At 46.9% G+C, this 19,783-nt stretch overlaps 1 protein-coding gene and 1 long non-coding RNA gene across 5 annotated transcripts; one reads left to right on the plus strand and one right to left on the minus strand.

Moving 5' to 3' along the window:
* Positions 1-1,254: 1,254 nt before the first annotated feature.
* LOC147008161 (uncharacterized) lies at positions 1,255-3,593 on the minus strand. The gene is made up of 2 exons (XR_015053606.1): positions 3,464-3,593; positions 1,255-2,741 (listed from the first exon to the last, which is right to left on the minus strand). It is a non-coding gene; the product is annotated as an uncharacterized LOC147008161 (long non-coding RNA).
* On the plus strand, positions 3,587-16,810 carry LOC147008162 (uncharacterized). Of its 4 annotated transcripts, none has more exons than XM_085865482.1 (9): positions 3,587-3,701; positions 5,361-5,507; positions 7,880-8,077; positions 9,903-9,985; positions 12,091-12,232; positions 13,824-14,018; positions 14,234-14,310; positions 15,542-15,682; positions 16,012-16,810. In XM_085865482.1, exons 2-9 carry the CDS (start codon positions 5,477-5,479, stop codon positions 16,135-16,137), a joined length of 993 nt encoding a protein of 330 aa, XP_085721608.1. In that variant the 5' UTR covers positions 3,587-3,701; positions 5,361-5,476; the 3' UTR covers positions 16,138-16,810. The 4 variants fall into 4 exon arrangements, with proteins under 4 accessions (XP_085721608.1, XP_085721610.1, XP_085721611.1 ...); XM_085865484.1 differs by having other exon boundaries at positions 15,590-15,682; XM_085865483.1 differs by having other exon boundaries at positions 3,644-3,701; positions 5,326-5,507.
* The last annotated feature ends 2,973 nt before the right edge of the window (positions 16,811-19,783 follow it).

A 19,783-nucleotide genomic window follows, 5' to 3' on the forward strand; every position in this document is an offset into this window, starting at 1 on the left:
TGAGAGAAGGAATTTGTAATTTGTTCAGGTTGCCCGCGAGAGCTCAACGACTCTTCGCGAAGGACATTGGAGGATCTCAACGATCAACAACCACCTACGGTGGCACACCGGTGCTCCACCATAACGTCCGTCCCTTGCTGCTTCACCCTGCAAGCTGGACACCAGGATGGCAGTTCATAGCTAGGTCCCAAGCGAGACAGGTCAGAGGCGAGTGTGCATTCCTCGAGGGTCTATGCGATCCTGCCAGCCCCCAAAAATGCTTCTCAGGAATACATCCCAAAATCGTGAACTGCGATCGATCAGCAATTGTCCCCAGGATTTGTTTGAATCGAACCATCAACATGGCGGGGGAGTCTGAAGACGTAATGCTGAACGAGGAGTGTTCAGGTCAGGTCAGGACGGTATGGGAGCATGTGCGGGAGCAGCGCGTCGCTGGGTCTGAGCGGGACTGGGTTCAGGATGGTTCAATGAAACCTCGACACAGCTCATCATTATTGGGTTTCAGATGGAATGCCACATGCAAGGTGGTTCAGATTAAAATCCAGTTCAGGACTATCACTTGTAATAAAATATTTATGCTTTTTTTTCCTGTAATTGCTGCTCTCCCCCTCAAGGTAAATAGCCTCTCCTGTGTCCATTTTTCATTGTACGAATACAAAAATCGCTATGCACATGTCCAGCGCCATCCTCTTATCATGTGTTGAAGTTCTAGAAAACTGTTGCTTTAAATATGAAAGTTATGATTGGAAAACTGCAGGTATTCTGCACCATTCAAAAAAGCTGATTTTGCCCACTTTCAACAGGTTGTTCAATGGGGTTTGGAAGGGTGTAGGAAGCTGAAACTTGGCATGCCAACTCGAGTATACGTTTCGTTCAAAATGTATAAAAGCCAAAACGATTGTTCATTTAATTTCAACATGGCGCCCGAACATGCATGTGCAAAAAACATGATTTACAGACACCGAAAATGGACACATTTCCCCTCATATTTCCAAAAGTGTAGCAGCCACGAAAATGTATGAACACTTTCGAAGTTCACAAGGACGTCCTCTATCATGTGTTAAAATTTCAGGAATCTGCTACTTAAAATGTTTTAAAATATTGTTAAAAAGCAAATCATTTTGGGCACCACGTGCAAAGGTGATTGTGGCCACTTTCAAGAGGTTGTTTGATAGGGTTAAGAAGGGTGTAGGGAAGCTGAAACTTGGCTCGCTCACTCTATTACATGTGGAGTTCATAATGTATGAAAGCCAAAACGATTGGTCATTTTATTCGAAAATGGCAGCCGACCATACATATGCAAAAAACATGATTTTCAAGCACATTTTCCCTGATATGTCCACAAGTATAGCAGCCACGTACATGGATGAACATTTCCTTAGCTACCAATGAGGAGCTCTTTCATGTGTTGAAATTTCAGAGCTGCGATTTCGAATAAAATAATTATGGTTCAAAAACCACACATTTCAAGCAACATGTCGGATGGGTGATTTTGGACACTTTCAAGAGGTTGTTCGATGGTGTTAAGAAAGGTGTAGGAAGCTGAAACCTTGCGTGCTAACTCGACTATACATGTCGTTTATTTTGTGCAAAGCTCAAAGCTGTAAGTATTTCGGTTTCAAAATGGCTTCCCACCCTTCATTCGCAAAAAACATGATTTTCAGACATAAAATGGACACGTTTTCCCTGATATCTCCACAAGTATCGCAGCCACGAAAAAGGATGAACACCTTCGAAGGTCCGAGCTGATCGGGGAAACAGATTCCAATGTTATTTTGCGATTACATAGATTATTTATCAGATTGTGTTTCAAAAAAGTACCAAAACAACACCAAACACTGCTTTACGGCACAGTGTCGCAAAGTAAAGTACTGAAATTTACAGCACATGCAGTCGACGACCTCGTGGACATTAAACTCCATTTTGTGTCCACCAGATGGTGCTATTGTATTGTGAAGGGCAATATAATACACAAAAGTACGTAAAAACGATTTCTGTAAAAGATATCAGGATGAAAATACATTTTCTGGTGTGAGTAAGCCTTCTACACATACGTGTTAAATTTCAACTCCGAAGATTCTAAAATGACTGACTCATCGGTGAAAAACTGTAGGTTCGATTCCCGAAAAGCTACCAAGCTCAAATTTTAATATGTCATTCGGATACCATTTAAAGTTAAGGGTTCCACATTTGGAGGTCCTCGCTCTTATAATTACCGAGTTATGAAGAAGAAGAAAAAAGACATCTCAGCCGATCAACTTTGACCGATGAAAATTTTCAACTTCAAAAAATTCGAATTGGCCGATACAAAAGTGAAGCATGAAAAATTAGTTTCAGGACGATGCCGTTTGGCAGCCATTTCGATGCGGCATTTGTACAATGTAAAACGTGATATGGATACGATGCGGCTCGGAGGGTGCTTTCCGGCATGGAGGGGTGCTTTCCGGCATGGAGGGGTGCTTTCTGGCATGGAGGAGTGCTTTCCGGCACGGAGGAGTGCTTTCCGGCATGGAGGGGTGCTTTCCTGCATGGAGGGGTGCTTTCCTGCATGGAGGGATGTTTTCCAGCACGGAGGGGTGCTTTCCGGCACGGAGGAGTGCTTTCTGGCACGGAGGGGTGTTTTCTGGCACGGAGGGGTGCTTTCCGGCATGGAGGAGTGCTTTCCGGCATGGAGGGGTGCTTTCGGCTCCTATCTGTACATTGCAGTCCGAGACAAAGCAGCTGATTCGGAAAGCAAGAACCTGGAGGACAGGACAGAAACACGACCGGTATGGAACCATCACAACTGCTTCTCGACTCAAAATTAACCTGACCGTCCCTGACCACAACGCCACAACCCATTGCATCAACTACCTGCACTCCAACCACTAACGCTCAAGCAAAAGCTTCAAACAGAGCGAGAAGAAAAACAAAAGAGCAAAAGTAAGATATTCTAAACCCTGAAGGAAAGGAAGATTTGTGCCCACGGCACTCAGGTCAAACCCAAGGAAGGGCAAGACATCGCAGCGGCTGACTGTGTTTGTGCAAGGAAGGAATAAGTTCACCGAGTCGGGCGAGACGACCACATCGGATTGTCGAAGCCGAGTCGATGGGCCGATCGCTTCGCCAGTCCGCGTCCTCGATCTGATCTCGGAAAGAAACGACGTGCTCATGGACATCATCATGCGTTGTCTTTGTGCCGAGTACAAATATTAATCGGTCCGCACATGTCCGAGATATGGTTGTGGACGGACGCACGCACGCACTAAGTTCGGACTCAGTTCAACGGGGGGTTCATTATTATTTGAGTTATCTTTCAATGCAAGAGGGAATTCAGTCCATCAAAGCCTCTGCTGTCGTTGCCAACCTATGGTTCTCTGTCCGTGCTCGATATTTATTAAATTCTGAGTCATCCAAGCTCGCGAGCTCCACGTGGCATTCTTTAAGTCTCTGATATAACTCGGGCGGGATTCGAACCACCAACCTCCAGGACTCAGGGCGTGAATCCAACTGCGCATGCGCGCCATGACGTCACGCACTTAAACGAGGAGTTCTTCGCCCAGAGCGTGAATCCAACTGCGCATGCGCGCCATGACGTCACGCACTTAAACGACGAGTTCTGCGCCCAGGGCGGGAACCCAACTGCGCATGCGCGCCATGACGTCACACACTGAAACGAGGAGTTCTGCGTCTCGACCTCGTGATTCTCTCTTCGACCAGCGGTAAGTGATTCCGAGATTCCTGATGTGTCCCGACTTCCCTCATCTTGTGAGATTTACTGACAAATCGGGGACAAACGGTAAAAGGAGACAAAGAGGTCACGTGTCGTTTGTCGTTGAATTAAATTGAAGTGAAATCGAGAAGTAATATCAATATGGCCGCGAGTGAGGGATGGGAGACAAACTCGTCCTACATGGGGTCTCATGGTGCTTCATGTGTCCTGTCAGGATGAGATAAACACCATTGGGGTCATCACTCCACATTGGGAATACGGGGATGAAGGGAACATGTTCGGGATTGAAACAAAATACGTGGTGTGGTTATTACAGAGATCACGTGGTGTGGTTATTATAGAGATCACCTGGTGTGGTTGTTACAGACATCACGTGGTGTGGTTGTTACAGAGACCACGTGATGTGGCTGTTACAGAGACCACTTGCTGTTGTTACAGAGACCACGTGGTGTGGTTGTTTCAGAGACCACGTGGTGTGGTTATTACAGAGATCACGTGGTGTGGTTATTACAGAAATCACGTGCTGTGGTTGTTACAGAGATCACGTGGTGTGGTTGTTACAGAGACCACGTGTTGTGGTTGTTGCAGAGATCACGTGGTGTGGTTGTTACAGAGACCACGTGGTGTGCTTGTTGCAGAGATCACGTGGTGTGGTTGTTACAGAGAACACGTGGTGTGGTTGTTACCGAGACCACGTGGTGTAGTTGTTTCAGAGATCACGTGGTGTGGTTGTTACAGAGACCACGTGGTGTGGTTGTTACAGAGACCACGTGGTGTAGTTGTTTCAGAGATCACGTGGTGTGGTTGTTACAGAGACCACGTGCTGTGGTTGTTACCGAGACCACGTGGTGTGGTTATTACAGAGATCACGTGGTGTGGTTGTTACAGAGACCATGTGGTGTGGTTGTTACAGAGACCACGTGGTGTGGTTGTTACAGAGACCACGTGGTGTGGTTGTTACAGAGATCACGTGGTGTGGTTGTTACAGAGATCACGTGGTGTGGTTATTACAGAGATCACGTGGTGTGGTTATTACAGAGACCACGTGGTGTGGTTATTACAGAGATCACGTGGTGTGGTTGTTACAGAGACCACGTGGTGTGGTTGTTACAGAGATCACGTGGTGTGGTTGTTACAGAGACCACGTGGTGTGCTTGTTGCAGAGATCACGTGGTGTGGTTGTTACAGAGAACACGTGGTGTGGTTGTTACCGAGACCATGTGGTGTAGTTTTTTCAGAGATCACGTGGTGTGGTTGTTACCGAGACCACGTGGTGTGGTTATTACAGAGATCACGTGGTGTGGTTGTTACAGAGACCATGTGGTGTGGTTGTCACAGAGACCACGTGGTGTGGTTGTTACAGAGATCACGTGGTGTGGTTGTTACAGAGATCACGTGGTGTGGTTGTTACAGAGATCACGTGGTGTGGTTATTACAGAGATCACGTGGTGTGGTTATTACAGAGACCACGTGGTGTGGTTATTACAGAGATCACGTGGTGTGGTTGTTACAGAGACCACGTGGTGTGGTTGTTACAGAGATCACGTGGTGTGGTTGTTACAGAGACCACGTGGTGTGGTTGTTTCAGAGACCACGTGGTGTGGTTGTTACAGAGACCACGTGGTGAGATGTGGTTTTCCTCCTCCAGTCGGTGAATGATCCCGTGATAAGGGAAGTCCCGGATCGTGATCGGACTCTCTCCGAGTATTGACCGCAGTCCTTGTTCCCCGGTGGTGTTGGAGGAGCTACACCTGCTCTGTGACCATGCAAGTCGTGCTGGTTCTGCTGCTCGCAGGTAAATTTTATTTCCTGTCATAATTTACCTTCCGACAGGTGTCCGACGGAGTGGTGCAGCGGTGGCGCACTCACCTTGGAGCTGTCCAGTCAGTGCTCGATTCCCGTTCCATCTGTAAACTGTCCGATTGGTTATTCATGAGCAGGGTGTTTCATCATCGTGCGTCGGACGCATGTTTAGCCGGCTGTCCAATCTGCTAACGTGAGTAGGTGGACGTAAAATACCCCACGGTGTCTTTCGTGAAGAGCAGGTGAGCTATCGCAGGCTCCATGAATAAAAGTATTCAACGCCTTTGCTATAACGCTCCAAATTGAGCTCAGGTGTGTCCATTTTCCTTTGATCATCCTTGAGGCGAATCCACAACTTGATTGGAGTCCACCTGTGGCCAATTAAGTTGATTGGACATTAGTTCGAAAGAAACACACCTTTCTATTTTAAGTACACAGTTGACAGTTCACACGTCAGAGCAGAAACTCGACCATGAAGTCCAAGGAACCGTCCGTGGAACTCCGAGATCGAATAGCGAAGAGGCGTAGATCTGGGGAAGGGAATGAAAACAACTTCTGGTGTTGAAAGGTCCCAAGAGCACAGTGAGCTCCATCATGAGGAAATGGAAAGAATGTGGAACTACCCAGACTCTTCCTCGAGCTGGCCGTCCGAGCAACCGGGCAAGAAGGACCGCTGTCAGGGAGGTGACCAAGAACCCAACGACCACTCTGACAGAACTGCAGAGTTCCTTGGCCGAGATTGGAGAACCTTCCACAAGGACAACAGTCTCTGCAGCACTTCACACATCTCGGCTTGATGGGAGAGTGGCGAGACGGAAGCCACTCCTGAGAAAAATGCACGTGACAGCACGTCTGGAGTTTATAAAAAGGGACGTGAAAGACTCTGAGAGAATGAGGCAAAACTGTCTGTGGTCTCATGAGATGAAAATGGAACTCTTTGGCCGGAATGCAAAGCACGACATCTGATGGAAACGGAGCGCAGCTCGTCATCCATCCAACACCATCCCTACCGTGAAACATGGTGGTGGCGGCATCATGCTCTGGGGATGCTTTTCAGCAGCAAAGACTGGGAGACTTGTGAGGATAGAGGGGACAATGAATGGAGACAAATACAGGGAAATCCTTGAGGAGGACCTGCTTCAGAGTGCAAAAGGCTTGAGACTGTGATGAAGATTTACATTCCAACAGGGCAATGACCCCCAAACAGACAGTCAAAGCAACACTGGAATGGCTTCAGAACAAGAAGGTGAAGGTCCTTGAGTGACCAGGCCGAATCCCAGACTTGAATCCCATTGGGAATCTGTGGAAAGACTTGAGGATTACTGTTCACCAACGCTCCCCATCCAACTTGACGGAGCTTGAGCAAATCCACAAGGAAGAAATGGGAGAAAATCCCCAAATCCAGAAGGGTAAAGCTGATACAGACAAACCCAGCAAGACTCGAACCTCATTGACTCAGGGGGTCGAATACTGAATGACCAAAGACATTTCAGCTTTTCATTTTTAGCTCACCTGGACTTGAGTCCGGGGATGTGATGCGAGGAGCAGCCTCCATAGGTGAGTCAGTGAGTCAGTGAGTCAGTCCCTAAACACTTCAGTCATTATCGCTTGAACCAAACACACGATTTTGATTAAACTTGGCCACGAGCTTCATATCTGATGCCTCACGAAGGTGTATTGACCGCATCAAAATCTGCGCTCATTAAGGGGTCTACTGGGGGTGGGGGGGTGAGGTTGGACTCCCCCCCCCAAAAAAACAACAACAAGCAGGTATTTGCTCTCTTCTCCAAAAATCCACACAAAATTTGCATGAAACTTGACCACAACCTTCATCACCCATAATGTACCAAAGTGTATCAACCGCATCAAAATCTGCACTCATTAAGGGGTCTACGGGCAGGCCGGGGGTCGAACCCCCCATAATTGGTTTATTCCCCGTGATATACCTGTTTGTTCATGACGTCAAATAATTCACGGTCAAAGGAGGTCTCCGTGGGGGGGGGGGTTGAGTGACTTACTCCTGATCCAGGTGAGCGTCGTGACAGGTGGTCCTCCAATGAACTTGTAAAAATTTCTCAAAACATGTTTTCTCTTTGTCATTTTGGGGTATCTTGTGTCGATCGGTGACGAAAAAATAATCTCAATTTAATCCATTTTAAATTCAGGCTGAAACACAACAAAATGGGACAACAGTCGAGGGGTCAGGGGTGAGAATCCTTCCTGTGATCCCCGAACTTGTTCATCACAAACAGACTCGACTGGAGAACTTATTACTCTCCGCTGTATCAAGTATAAAGTTTGTTTGATTTGTGTTTCGAGCGACGGTGTGCTCGTGCAGACAACCTGTGTGCACCTGTTGTGCAGTGACACTCTGTGCTGGGCAGACTACGGACAACAGGAGTTGGACACGAATCAAAAATGAATCAGCGACAACACCAACAACTTTAATCAGCGCCATTGAGGGGATCTCAATCATCCCGGACAACACCACGACTTCCAATTCGACTACTTCCAACACGAGAGGTGTAGGCACTCTGCCTGGTGATGCCAACTACACTCTCGGTGAGGGCCTGCCTGTGACGACACAACTATTATCAACCCTGATTGGAACCACACCCGGGAGGAAACCCGTTAACATTCTCAAGAGAGTTGTGTTCATTTGTGTTTTTGTTAATTTCAGGGTTTTTTGAACGGATTTGAAACTTTCCAGTGAAAGTTCCAGCACTGGGAACAGAGGGGGGAACAGAGGGGGAACACTGGGAACAGAGGCGGGAACATTGGGCACAGAGGGGGAAAACACTGGGAACAGAGGGGAGAACACTGGGAACAGAGGGGAGAACACTGGGAACAGAGGGGAGAACACTGGGCACAGAGGGGAAACACTGGGCACAGAGGGGAAAACACTGGGCACAGAGGGAGAAACACTGGGCACAGAGGGGGAAACACTGGGCACAGAGGGGGAAACACTGGGCACAGAGGGGGAAACACTGGGCACAGAAGGGGAAACACTGGGCACAGAGGGGGAACCATTGGGCACAGAGCGGGAAACATTGACCACAGAGGGGGAAACACTGGGCACAGAGGGGGAAACACTGGGACCAGAGGGGGAAACATTGGGCACAGAGGGGAAAACACTGGGCACAGAGGGAGAAACACTGGGCACAGAGGGGGAAGCACTGGCAACAGAGGGGGGAACACTGGGCACAGAGCGGGTAACACTGGGCAGAGAGGGGGGAACACTGGGCATAGAGGGGGAAACACTGGGCACAGAGGGGGGAATACTGGGCACAGAAGGGGAAACACTGGGCACAGAGGGGGAACCATTGGGCACAGAGCGGGAAACATTGGCCAAAGAGGGGGAAACACTGGGAACAGAGGGGGGAACACCGGGCACAGAGGGGGGAACACTGGGCACAGAGGTGGAAACACTGGGCACAGAAGTGGAAACACTGGGCACAGAGGGGAAAACATTGGGCACGGAGGGGGAAACAGTGGGCACAGAGGGGGAAACACTGGGCACAGAAGGGGAAACACTGGGCACAGAGGGGGGAATACTGGGCACAGAAGGGGAAACACTGGGCACAGAGGGGGAAACATTGGGACCAGAGGGGGAAACATTGGGCACAGAGGGGAAAACACTGGGCACAGAGGGAGAAACACTGGGCACAGAGGGGGAAGCACTGGGCACAGAGAAGGGAATACTGGGAATAGAGGTGTTATCAAGGGCGAAGCACTGGGCTCAAAGGGGACCATACACACACACACACACACACACAAACACACACACACACACAAACACACACACACACAACTATATTTAGGCTCGTCCAGGTATTTACGACATCGATGCGTTCCTGGAAAACATCGTTTGAATGGATTCAAAATCCCATTGATTGTAACATGTACACACACACACACACACACACACACACACACACACACACACACACACACACACACACACACACACACACACACACACACACACACACACACACACACACACACACACACACACAGACACACACACACACACACAACACACACACACACACACACACACACACGTGTCCCTGTGTCACACACACACACACACACACACACACACACACACACACACGTGTACACACACACACACGTGTACACACACACACACACACGTGTACACACACACACACACGTGTACACACACACACGTGTACACACACACGTGTACACACACACACACGTGTACACACACACACACACACACACACACACACACACACACACACACACGTGTCCACACACACACACACGTTCACCCCATAATACTTTCAGTACACAAAATGAAAATGTCGATCATCATGAAGAGCTAATTGTGTTTATTCATGTTGTTTTTTTGCAGAACTTCGTATGACGATCGTCCTGATCGGATTTTTCATCGCCATGTCCTGCCTAATCGCAATTATTTTTGTGTGCGAGCTACTCGTAAGGATTTGTTTGCATCTCATTGGGAACATGGTGTATATTTCTCCCTGGGAGTGGAAAGGTTTGGACCCGTCGTTGGGAAAGCTTTTCGGGAACGAATTCAAACAAAAACCCCGAACCATGATCATAAATTTTGGCTCTCTTCATAACTCCATCGTCGTTCGGCGCGTCCGTCCGTCATGGTCAAAAATTGGGTTGGGAATGTAGTGGAGGCAGGATGGGCCGAATTACCTTTTTCTTCATCGACATTGCTCTCCAACATTCAGTGCGATGCTTAAAGGCCCTGTCACACCTTGACGATTTAGCCAGCGCATGCCTGACGTATGCAAAATTGGGCTAAAACGCTTGCACACGTCGAATACGTTATGGGTAAGTTTGTATACGTTAAGAGCACGCTGGCATACGTCGTAGTACGCTGGCATACGTCTTTATACGCTGGCATGCGTCGAAGTACGCTGGCATACGTCTTTATACGCTGGCATGCGTCGTAGTACGCCGAGGTGTTAGACAAATTTTCCATGCTTGAAATTTTTCGACGTATGCCAGTGTATGACACACGTTCCGCATAATGCTGGCCATAAGTTGTAGGCACGTTACGCGATCGTTGACACACGTCGACACACGTTATTTGTAAGTTACTCATAAGTCGAAACACGTCGAGGTAATGTTTAGCGTACCCGAAACTTATTTCTAACTTATGAGTAACGTGTTGTCGGCACGTTACGCGATCGTTGACACACGTCGACACACGTTACTTGTACGTTACTCATAAGTCGAAACACATCAATGTAATGGTTAGCGTCAGTGTTCCAGACTCCCTGGTTTTATTTTTTTCCCCTTCGGTATGACGGTGATGTTAACACTTCGATTTCTAGTGCGGTTATAATATAATTAATAGGCTGCCGCTCAACGATTTACATCATAACCGCACTAGAAATCGAAGTGTTAACATCACCGTCATACCGAAGGGAAAAAAAAACCAGGGAGTCTGGAACACTGACGCTAACCATTACATTGACGTGTTTCGACTTATGAGTAACGTACAAGTAACGTGTGTCGACGTGTGTCAACGATCGCGTAACGTGCCTCCAACTTATGCCAGCGTATGTGGAACGTGTGTCATACGCCGATTACGTCGAGAAATTTTCAACATGCTGAAAATTTCTCGACGTACTCAGCGTATGACGACGTATGCCAGCATATTACGACGTATGCCAGCGTACTACGACGTATGCCAGCGTACTACGACGTATGCCAGCGTGCTCTTAACGTATACAAAACTTACCCATAACGTATTCGACGTGTGCCAGCTTGGTTCGGCAAATTTTTCATACGTCGGCATACGCTGGCTAAAACGTCAAGGTGTGACAGCAGCTTCACACTTCGATGTCTAGTGCGGTTATGTTTTGAATCGTCGAGCCGCAGCCTATTAATAGCCTACGCCACGTGATCGTCGGCGATACGCTGCCGCACGCTATGCATAAGTTAGACTATCGTTGGGCATAGGTTGTGAACGCCGACAACACGCTCAGCATTCGTTGGTATAAGTTATCGATATGTGATTGAAACGTTCTGTGTACGTTACTAATACGTTATACATACGTCCAACACGTTATTATACGCCCAAAACTTTTTTTTAAAACATCAATAGTTCAGCGTACGCCAGCGTTTTACATACATTTTGAGACCTTGCCATACGCTGGCTAAAACGTCAATGTGTGACAGGGCCCTAAGATAGGTCTCCCATCATTCCCACGAGAAACGACTGAACCTTCAACCGGCGAGGTTTGATGCACTCCTGACTCGGCCCGAGGAATTTGCAAAGAAAACGATTTCTCTAAAGAAACGCCATGTGCTCACAGCTCCCTGGCCAAATTTATTTGTTTCTTCCCCACGATGTCGTGATACCTGAACTACCTGATGATACGTGAACTACACTTTGCTGTTAGTGGATTGGCCTACCTCGTTCTGTGGAAGGTGGGGGGGGTTGTGAATTGTGCACATTATGATGTAAGCATGACACTTGATGTGAGCATGACACCTGTCTCAAAAGGTGCGTGGTTTTGGGCTCACGAGGCTGGACTAAGAGGACCATTCCTTCACAGAAAAATGAAGACAATGGTGGTCCCAATGAAACGATGGTGGAGTTGACTGGGATTGGGAACGCTTCTTCACACGAAAATGGAGAAAGTAGTGATCATGATGATGAAGTGGTGAACATGGACGTTGTTCAAACATCAGACGCAGGTATGACGTTTTAAATACTTTACTTTTGCCCAGGTATCGAGCTTGTGGATAGATGGGCAGACAGCATGGAGGAAATGGTGGGAGGACAACGAACGGGATGATCCACGGCACAAGGAGGGGAAAATGGACTTGATGGGTCTCACTGGGTTTCGTTGAACTCAGTTGTATAAATGGCAGACAGCTTGAGGGGAAGATGAGGAACGGACTTGAAATACTGGAGGGAAGAGGTCGAGACAACTGATTCAGGAAGGTAGTTCCACAGGTGAGAAAAGTGGGGCATAAGGGAATAGAGGTGGGCATTTGATGGAATGGTGGGAGTAGAGGTGGATAGAGATGGACGGGAGAAACAAGAAGTAGAGAAGCTGAGGTGGTGTTGTCAGCCTGGATTGTAGAAGTTTAACCAGGAGGGAGTTACTGGAAGAATGAGTACATTCTGGAGTTACTGGGGAGAATCAGAGGACGGAGAGAGAGAGAGAGAGTTGGGAGCAATGTTGGAGGATAAAACAGATCACTGACCTGCCTGCGATGTGAGAGAAATACACCTTCTGTTTCGGCCTTGTCACGGGACATTCCATTGAATGTGAGTTTTAGATTCCAGAGAGAGAGAAAGAGAAAGATATGTGGATGTGATGCTGGAGTGCCAGCCCGTAGGGGAGAGTGGTGCTCCATTGAGCAACGGAGAAAGACCTTGTTGGCTGTGGGTAGTTCTGATTTATGGGAGAAACTTTGTGCCAGAAACCTTCTCATCACATTACCTGTCGTCCATTAGGGTTTTGCGAACTTGCACTGTGCTGTCTAGCCTTAGTTCAAATCCTGACCCAGCTGTGAACTACCATCCTGGTGTTTCTCACGAAGGACGAGGTATCGATGTTTACTGCCGTCCCTCAGATGGACCATGACCGGAGGACCCGCAAGATGGCACTGGTCGTTGGCGGACGTTAACCATTTGACAGTCTTCCGTGAAGAGTGAGTTATCACCAGAACACTGAACCAATTACAAATTCCTATCTAGGCCGAGGGTACCGAGTGTTTAGGTCTTCTCGAACACTCCTTGACACCAACTTTCACGACTTGCTCTCGAGAGCGTGGTTGTTGTCTGGTTTAGCATCTCCCACATCATAAACAAATTAAACCTGGACGACACTCAGTAGACTGCACAAAATGACCGCTCGGCCGACTGAACCTGTGGTCCAAAGATACCTGCAAGAGAGACGTGAAGGCTTTTGACGTTGATCAGTGCGATCCTGAGACAGCTGCGTTGGACGGAGACCGGCGGACGCACAGGCAATGAGAATCCAAAAAGACGAGCAAACAAAAATAGCGGTCTCAGCTCGAAGATAAGAGAAAATTTAGGAAGCAGCATGGCCACGACTTCCGGTTCCAATTTCCGGTTCCTGTAACACCTGCAGCAGAGTACGTCACTCGAGGACTGGGATGCTGATAAGCCCCTCTTATGAGATGCAGAAAGCCCAAAACAGTTACACGTGCGCACGACCGTTGTCCGACACAGACCCGTGAGTTGTATCATTGTCGATGTCGGATTTTTAAAATTCACTTTACTCTCCTGCATGTGGTGATGGGGGGCTGAAAGCCGAGAATGCAGGTCACGGAACAACTCCAGGAGAAAGTGAGGAGGGGAACGGTGGCAAGGCTGCTGGCGGGAAAGATAAGAATGAAACAGACGGAGGAGGGGATGAAAAGCCTTCCTCATCCACCCTGTCACTCGAGTACCTCGATGAGATCACCAAGGTGGAGTCGAAGCTGACATGTACCCATCAAGTTCAAGGTAATTGATAATCAGGTGCACGTGCGGTGGATACGCCTTGTGTACTGCACTGGATGTTGGATTATGAAATACAATTCTTCCAAATCTCTCGTTCATTCATTCATCCTCTCTTCCCAAACCATGTTTTGCTTTCTCTTTCCTCCCTCGTTTGTCCTCAACATCATCCTGAACCAATTTGTACTCCTCACCACTCTCGTCCCATTGATCCCCATCAGGTGAAACTCCTGCGGCCGATTCGGGAGAGCTTGAACAAGATCTCGGACAACTTGATCACAAAGACAATATCATACAGGTTTGGACATTCCATTTTCCTTGACTCGTTCTTTTCCTCCTCAAATTTAACAGCACTCGATGGCCAATTCCTGAAAAATACAGTGTACGGAATGGCCAAACGACCATTCCTCTTGGCCAACGGCCTCACCTGGAAGGCCCACGAAACTAAATTGCACAAACGTCCCACATGGCCTTTAACATCCGACACACGTGACTTCGATGAAATTTGACTCCAACCTTCATGACCCGTGATGTCCCAAAGTTTATCAACCGCATCAAAATCTGCGCTCATGAAGGGGGTCGATGGATGGGTTTTGGACCCCCCAAAATAGGTATTTGCTCTCTTCTTGGAAACTACACTCACAATTTCGATGAAACTTGACTCCAACCTTCATCACCCGTGACGTACCAAAGTTTGTTCAGGACATCAAAAAGTTCAGGGTCGAAGGAGGTCTGCGGGGAGTTTGAATGACTGTTGCTCGTGATCCAGGTGAGGTTTTCACTTTGTCATCCTGGAGTATTTTGTGTAGATTCGTGACAATTTTTTTAAATTAAATTCAGGCTGTGACACAACAAAATGTGACAAAAGTCGAGGGGTGTGAATCCTTTCTGAAGTCACTGTAATTAGCCCTTCCATTGTCGTGCCAAACCTGCCACGTCCAGGCCTCGCAGACGCTGTCCAAGAACATAAATGATCGATTCCTTAGGATAAAACACCAAATAAATAGAACAAAGGGGATGGCGGTTTCAGAAACAAACATTAGGAGAGGTTGGACATCTCTAAAATAATAAATGTCAGTTTGTCAGTGTGTCTCCTCCAAAACTCGAAAACCATGAAACCGAGCAGCCTGAAACTTTGCATGCATACGAAGGGACCTCCAGGGGAGTGAATGAGTGAAAACTGAGTGTTTGGGTAAATTTAAACATCTCCACCACGCTCTCCCTTGCTTGGATATGAATTCGCCATGTTTTTTTGGCCTGCTCAACAATACCTTGACTTGGAACAGGCCGCTTTTTTTTTCTTTCCTCGCTCATATTCTCGAATGCCTGGTCATCATGCCTCCGAATCGCTGGATACGTTGCAATGCTTATAAACGCCCGGAGACACCAGAGTTCGTGACTTTATTTCATTTCCGCACATGTCATAACCTCGAGAATCTCTTAAACTCAGCCAAGTTTCAAAATTTAAACCTCTTTATTGACTTCAGCAGCAGTCCTTACTGATAAAAATGTTCATTTGTCTAATTCAGACTCTTTTTTTTGACATTCCGGGCGTCTCCGGGTGCACGGTGTTGAAGATGACCGATCGGCGATCGCTAATCACTTACCAAGCTTGCCGTTCTTTATCAACCGTTTCAATGGGGTGTTTGCTTGAGTGTGAAGCCACTTTGGTGAGTGCTCTACAAGCTGCTTGGTTCTTCGAAGGGACATCAGAACGAACGGGGTGCAAAGGGGGAGGGGGGGGCATTGAGGACAGGGAAGTGGGGTGGTGGGGGGAGGGGTTACAGCACTCGATGCACGGGTAAATTTGTCTTCCTTTCCTTCTTCTCGCCAAAAATGGAGGGGCCTGTCAACGGGGGCGGCGTAATGACCAGAGAGAGCCGGGATATATTGATGTTTGTGACATAAATTGTTACGTTTCGGTGTTTGTGGATTTATTTTAATAATTGTAACCATTATGACGTCACTCTCCCCCTCCCCAATTCTGTTTTCTTATCAGAATGCTCATCATCGTTTAGCCGGACTACATTACAGCAGGAGAGTGAAACGAACCAAGCTTGCATGTCTGTTCAACCACAAAAACCGACCAACAACTGTGATCCCAGACAAGATGGCAACTTGGTAACAACACTTGGAAGCACTGGGATATTCTTTGGCCTTCCTGGGACATAACATGGAAAGCCTTAAGTGTTGACATTCTGAAAATTAATGTGAAATGTTCGAATTGTTTACCTTCTTCGTTATACACCTTTGGGCCTGCGGAACTGTTCAACCACAAAATCCGACTATCAACTGTGATCCCAGACAAGATGGCAACTTGGTAGCAACACTTGGAAGCACTGGGATATTCTTTGGCCTTCCTGGGACATAACATGGAAAGCCTTAAGTGTTGACATTCTGAAAATTAATGTGAAATGTTCGAATTGTTTACCTTCTTCGTTATACACCTTTGGGCCTACGGAAGACCTTTTCTTCTTCGTCTTCCATCAACACCATGGACAGTTTTTCTTGGTTGTTCTGTAGTTCGATTTTTAACCGTTTCATTGGTTCTTTGTTGTTGTTTTTGCGGTGATTTTGAGGTGGAGGGGGAAAGACCTTTTTAGACACAAGATGTACAAACTGTCGTCCTGGAAACCCTCCACAGACCACTTTAAGACCATAGTCATTTGCGATGCGAATTCTCACACCCACCTGTCTCTCACCTGTTACCTGTTTTACTGAAATGACTTTGCCTTTGCCTGACTCTGTGAAATTGAGTTTTTTTTCCAAAATAAAGCCTGTGTGGTGTGTTTTATTTATCAGTTCTCAAGATTTATTGGATGGTGGAACAACAGGGGGGATGGAAGGGGGGAGTGGGGTTGAAGGTCAGCGGGTGGGGTGGGGAGGAAGGAGGACAAGGAGGTGCAGGTGCACCGCAGCACGACCAGAAAAATGACGGCTCAAAGAGTGGACCTGAAGAGGGATTTAGATTTCCAGGTATATCGGCTCATGGATGGAAGAGCAGAACGACAGGGAGAAACGGATGACGGACAAAATGGTGAAAAGGGAAAGCAATGGGACAACAACACATGGATCATCCACAGCACCCGAGGGTGGGTCGGAAGGTGTGGAAGAAAAATAATTATATTCATGTATTCTCAATGATAATTGTTGCTGTCACTTCATAAATTTAATTTTTGTACGATCGTCAAATTGGCTGTCAGTGATGTTTCCCTTTTCCCGACAGTCTTTTGTCCCACAAATTGATAAAATGAATATGTCACGATGAAAAAAAGGTCTTGGTCGCTCGGCCCGTTACATCATCGAGCTCTCCAGGAGGGACACCATTTACACCTTGACACCATGACGTGGCCATCTCTGGGCCAGCTGCGTCGCGAACTGTGCCTGTCTGCGTTAGCTGCGTCAAATTTGAGCTCATAATCAACAGTGCTCTTGACATTGACGTCACAAAGGGGCGTGACGTCACAGAGCGATGGAAACTTCATCACCATTACTCCGACAGTGTCGGGGGAAGAGTGAATCCCTTCATTGTGTTCTATTGATTGTGAATTTCATGTTCTCATGTTATTTCCCACTGTGTCTCTATCCGTTAACCGTAGTCTAGTCCATGAATTTAGTGACTGTATATGACGTAACATGTGGTCAGTTTATTTCAGCTTTGACAAATGTTTAACATTTAGACAATGTTTAATTACAATAAGACAATGATTTGAGCAGAGCCGGATTTAAGTTTAACATTCCCCAGGATATTCGAGTAGTAGAGGTAATAAGAGACATCATAAGAACTTTAACTTTATAACTGCTGGCAGTGATGACCGGGAACCAAGACGTCCCGCTTTGATGCAACCCTGCTCTGATCGGACACCTGAGGAAAAGGAGGAGGAGAAGGAGATTGGGACCATACTCTGTGCATCACATTGATGCTGCCAAGGAAGTCTCCTGGGCTATTGGGCACAATCCTGGACAGGTCACCACTCTGACACATAATACTCGAATGGCACAATCATCCCAGCAAGTTGGTTGGTACTCATTTTGCCAACCTCAGAAGGATGACAGGCTTAATCAACCTCACCTGGTATTAATTCAATGGAAAAAAGCAGGATTTGAACTCAGGACCGAAGGATCCCAATCCCACCACCCTATCCATTCAGCCAACACCAAGCATTGACCCGAACCAATGACGTTTTTCATTATTATTCAATTGAATTTAGAATGTGACAAGTCTGAAGACGACGATGGTTCACAAGCGGTATTTGACGATGTAGATTGTTTCAGAAGTCAAGGATGAGACAATGTGATAATGTTTGACCAAGTTATGAAAATGATCAACATGATGTGGTACGAGTGACAGGTTATGAGCTTCAAAATGTCGAAAACCCGGTTTCGTTCAACAACTTTAAAAATTTGACCTTTGTATAACCTTTAAAGGTCACAAAACAATGTTGTGGACATTAAAATAAGGAAACAGGATACGTGCTATAGCTTAATGGAGTTAGTTCGTCGAAGAAGGTCGAAAACCCGGTTCGATTCCCACAACTTTGAAAATTTGACCTTTGTGAACTTTAAAGGTCAAAGGTCAAGGATTATGACGTTTGGTGCAAAACTTCCTCTGGAACATTCCAGGAACAATATAACGTCATATAGGCTATATGGCATTTTGCACTCCTCGGATTATCCATATTTTGTTGAAATCAGCGTAAAAACAAACTTGAAGGGGGCGCTACGGGCAAGGTGTTCGAGGTAGAGCAAAATGGTTTCAAGACTTTCGGTGGGGAATGACCTCAAGATTATGCATAAAAAATATTGTCATCCTGCCTCTCAAAGTTTGGGCGGTCGTATGATTTTTATGTCAAAATTCGCAATTTTCTAAGTTCGTGACCTTGACCTTGGGATGAAAATGAAAAATCGAGCTCCGTGGGGCTATGCAGGTGCCATTGGGCTAACGAAATACCGAAACCCCTGTCATATTCGACAAACCCCTCAGAGAAGATGCAAATTGAAATCGGCTACCCACTAAAAACACGTTTTTTGGGCGTGGCTCCGCCCATAATGGGCGCACCACGCCCATTCTCAGGAAAACACAACAAGATCATGATATAAACCTCCCACCAAAATTTTATCAGGATCGGATCAAAACCCACGGAGCTATGCTCGGGACAGACAGACAGACAGACAAGCCGGTAGGCGGACATGGGTAGTCGACTACCCAATAGAACCTGACGCGATGGGCCCGTTCGATGGGGAATGACCTGAGGATTAAGCACAAGAAAATTCATGATTCTAGCTTCAAGGGTTAATGCTGCAGATTGTTTTTTCGTTAAAATACCCCCACATTTAGAGGTTTTTCGGCCGTTGCTTGGCAACGGAGGGGTCCATAGCAACGGTTCTTTCTCACACATAACTAGGACATACCATGAACCTACCATGCCAGTTTCATGAAAATCTGACTCATAGTCTCTGAAATATAATGAACTTCGTTTTTTTTTATTGTTTTCGACCAGGGTTCATTCAAAGTCTATCTTCTCCAAGAGTTTTCATAGGATTCGGCTGGAAATTTTTGACAATATGGCTGAATGCACTGCCCACAGTCGCTCGTGGCCCGATTTTTGATTTTCGAAAAAATACATTTTTAATGATTTTTCAAAAATTTCAGTCCCGTTGCTAGGCAACGGTGGTGTCCATAGGAACGGTCCTCATTTGCATACAACTAGGTCATGGTATGAACCCACCAACCAAGTTTCATCGAAATCGCCATTGTATTAACGGAGCAC

Source organism: Eptatretus burgeri, chromosome 21 (assembly GCF_056783735.1).
Source record: "Eptatretus burgeri isolate ZD-2024b chromosome 21, Ebu_testis_v1, whole genome shotgun sequence".
NCBI classification, from domain to species: Eukaryota; Metazoa; Chordata; class Myxini; order Myxiniformes; family Myxinidae; genus Eptatretus; species Eptatretus burgeri.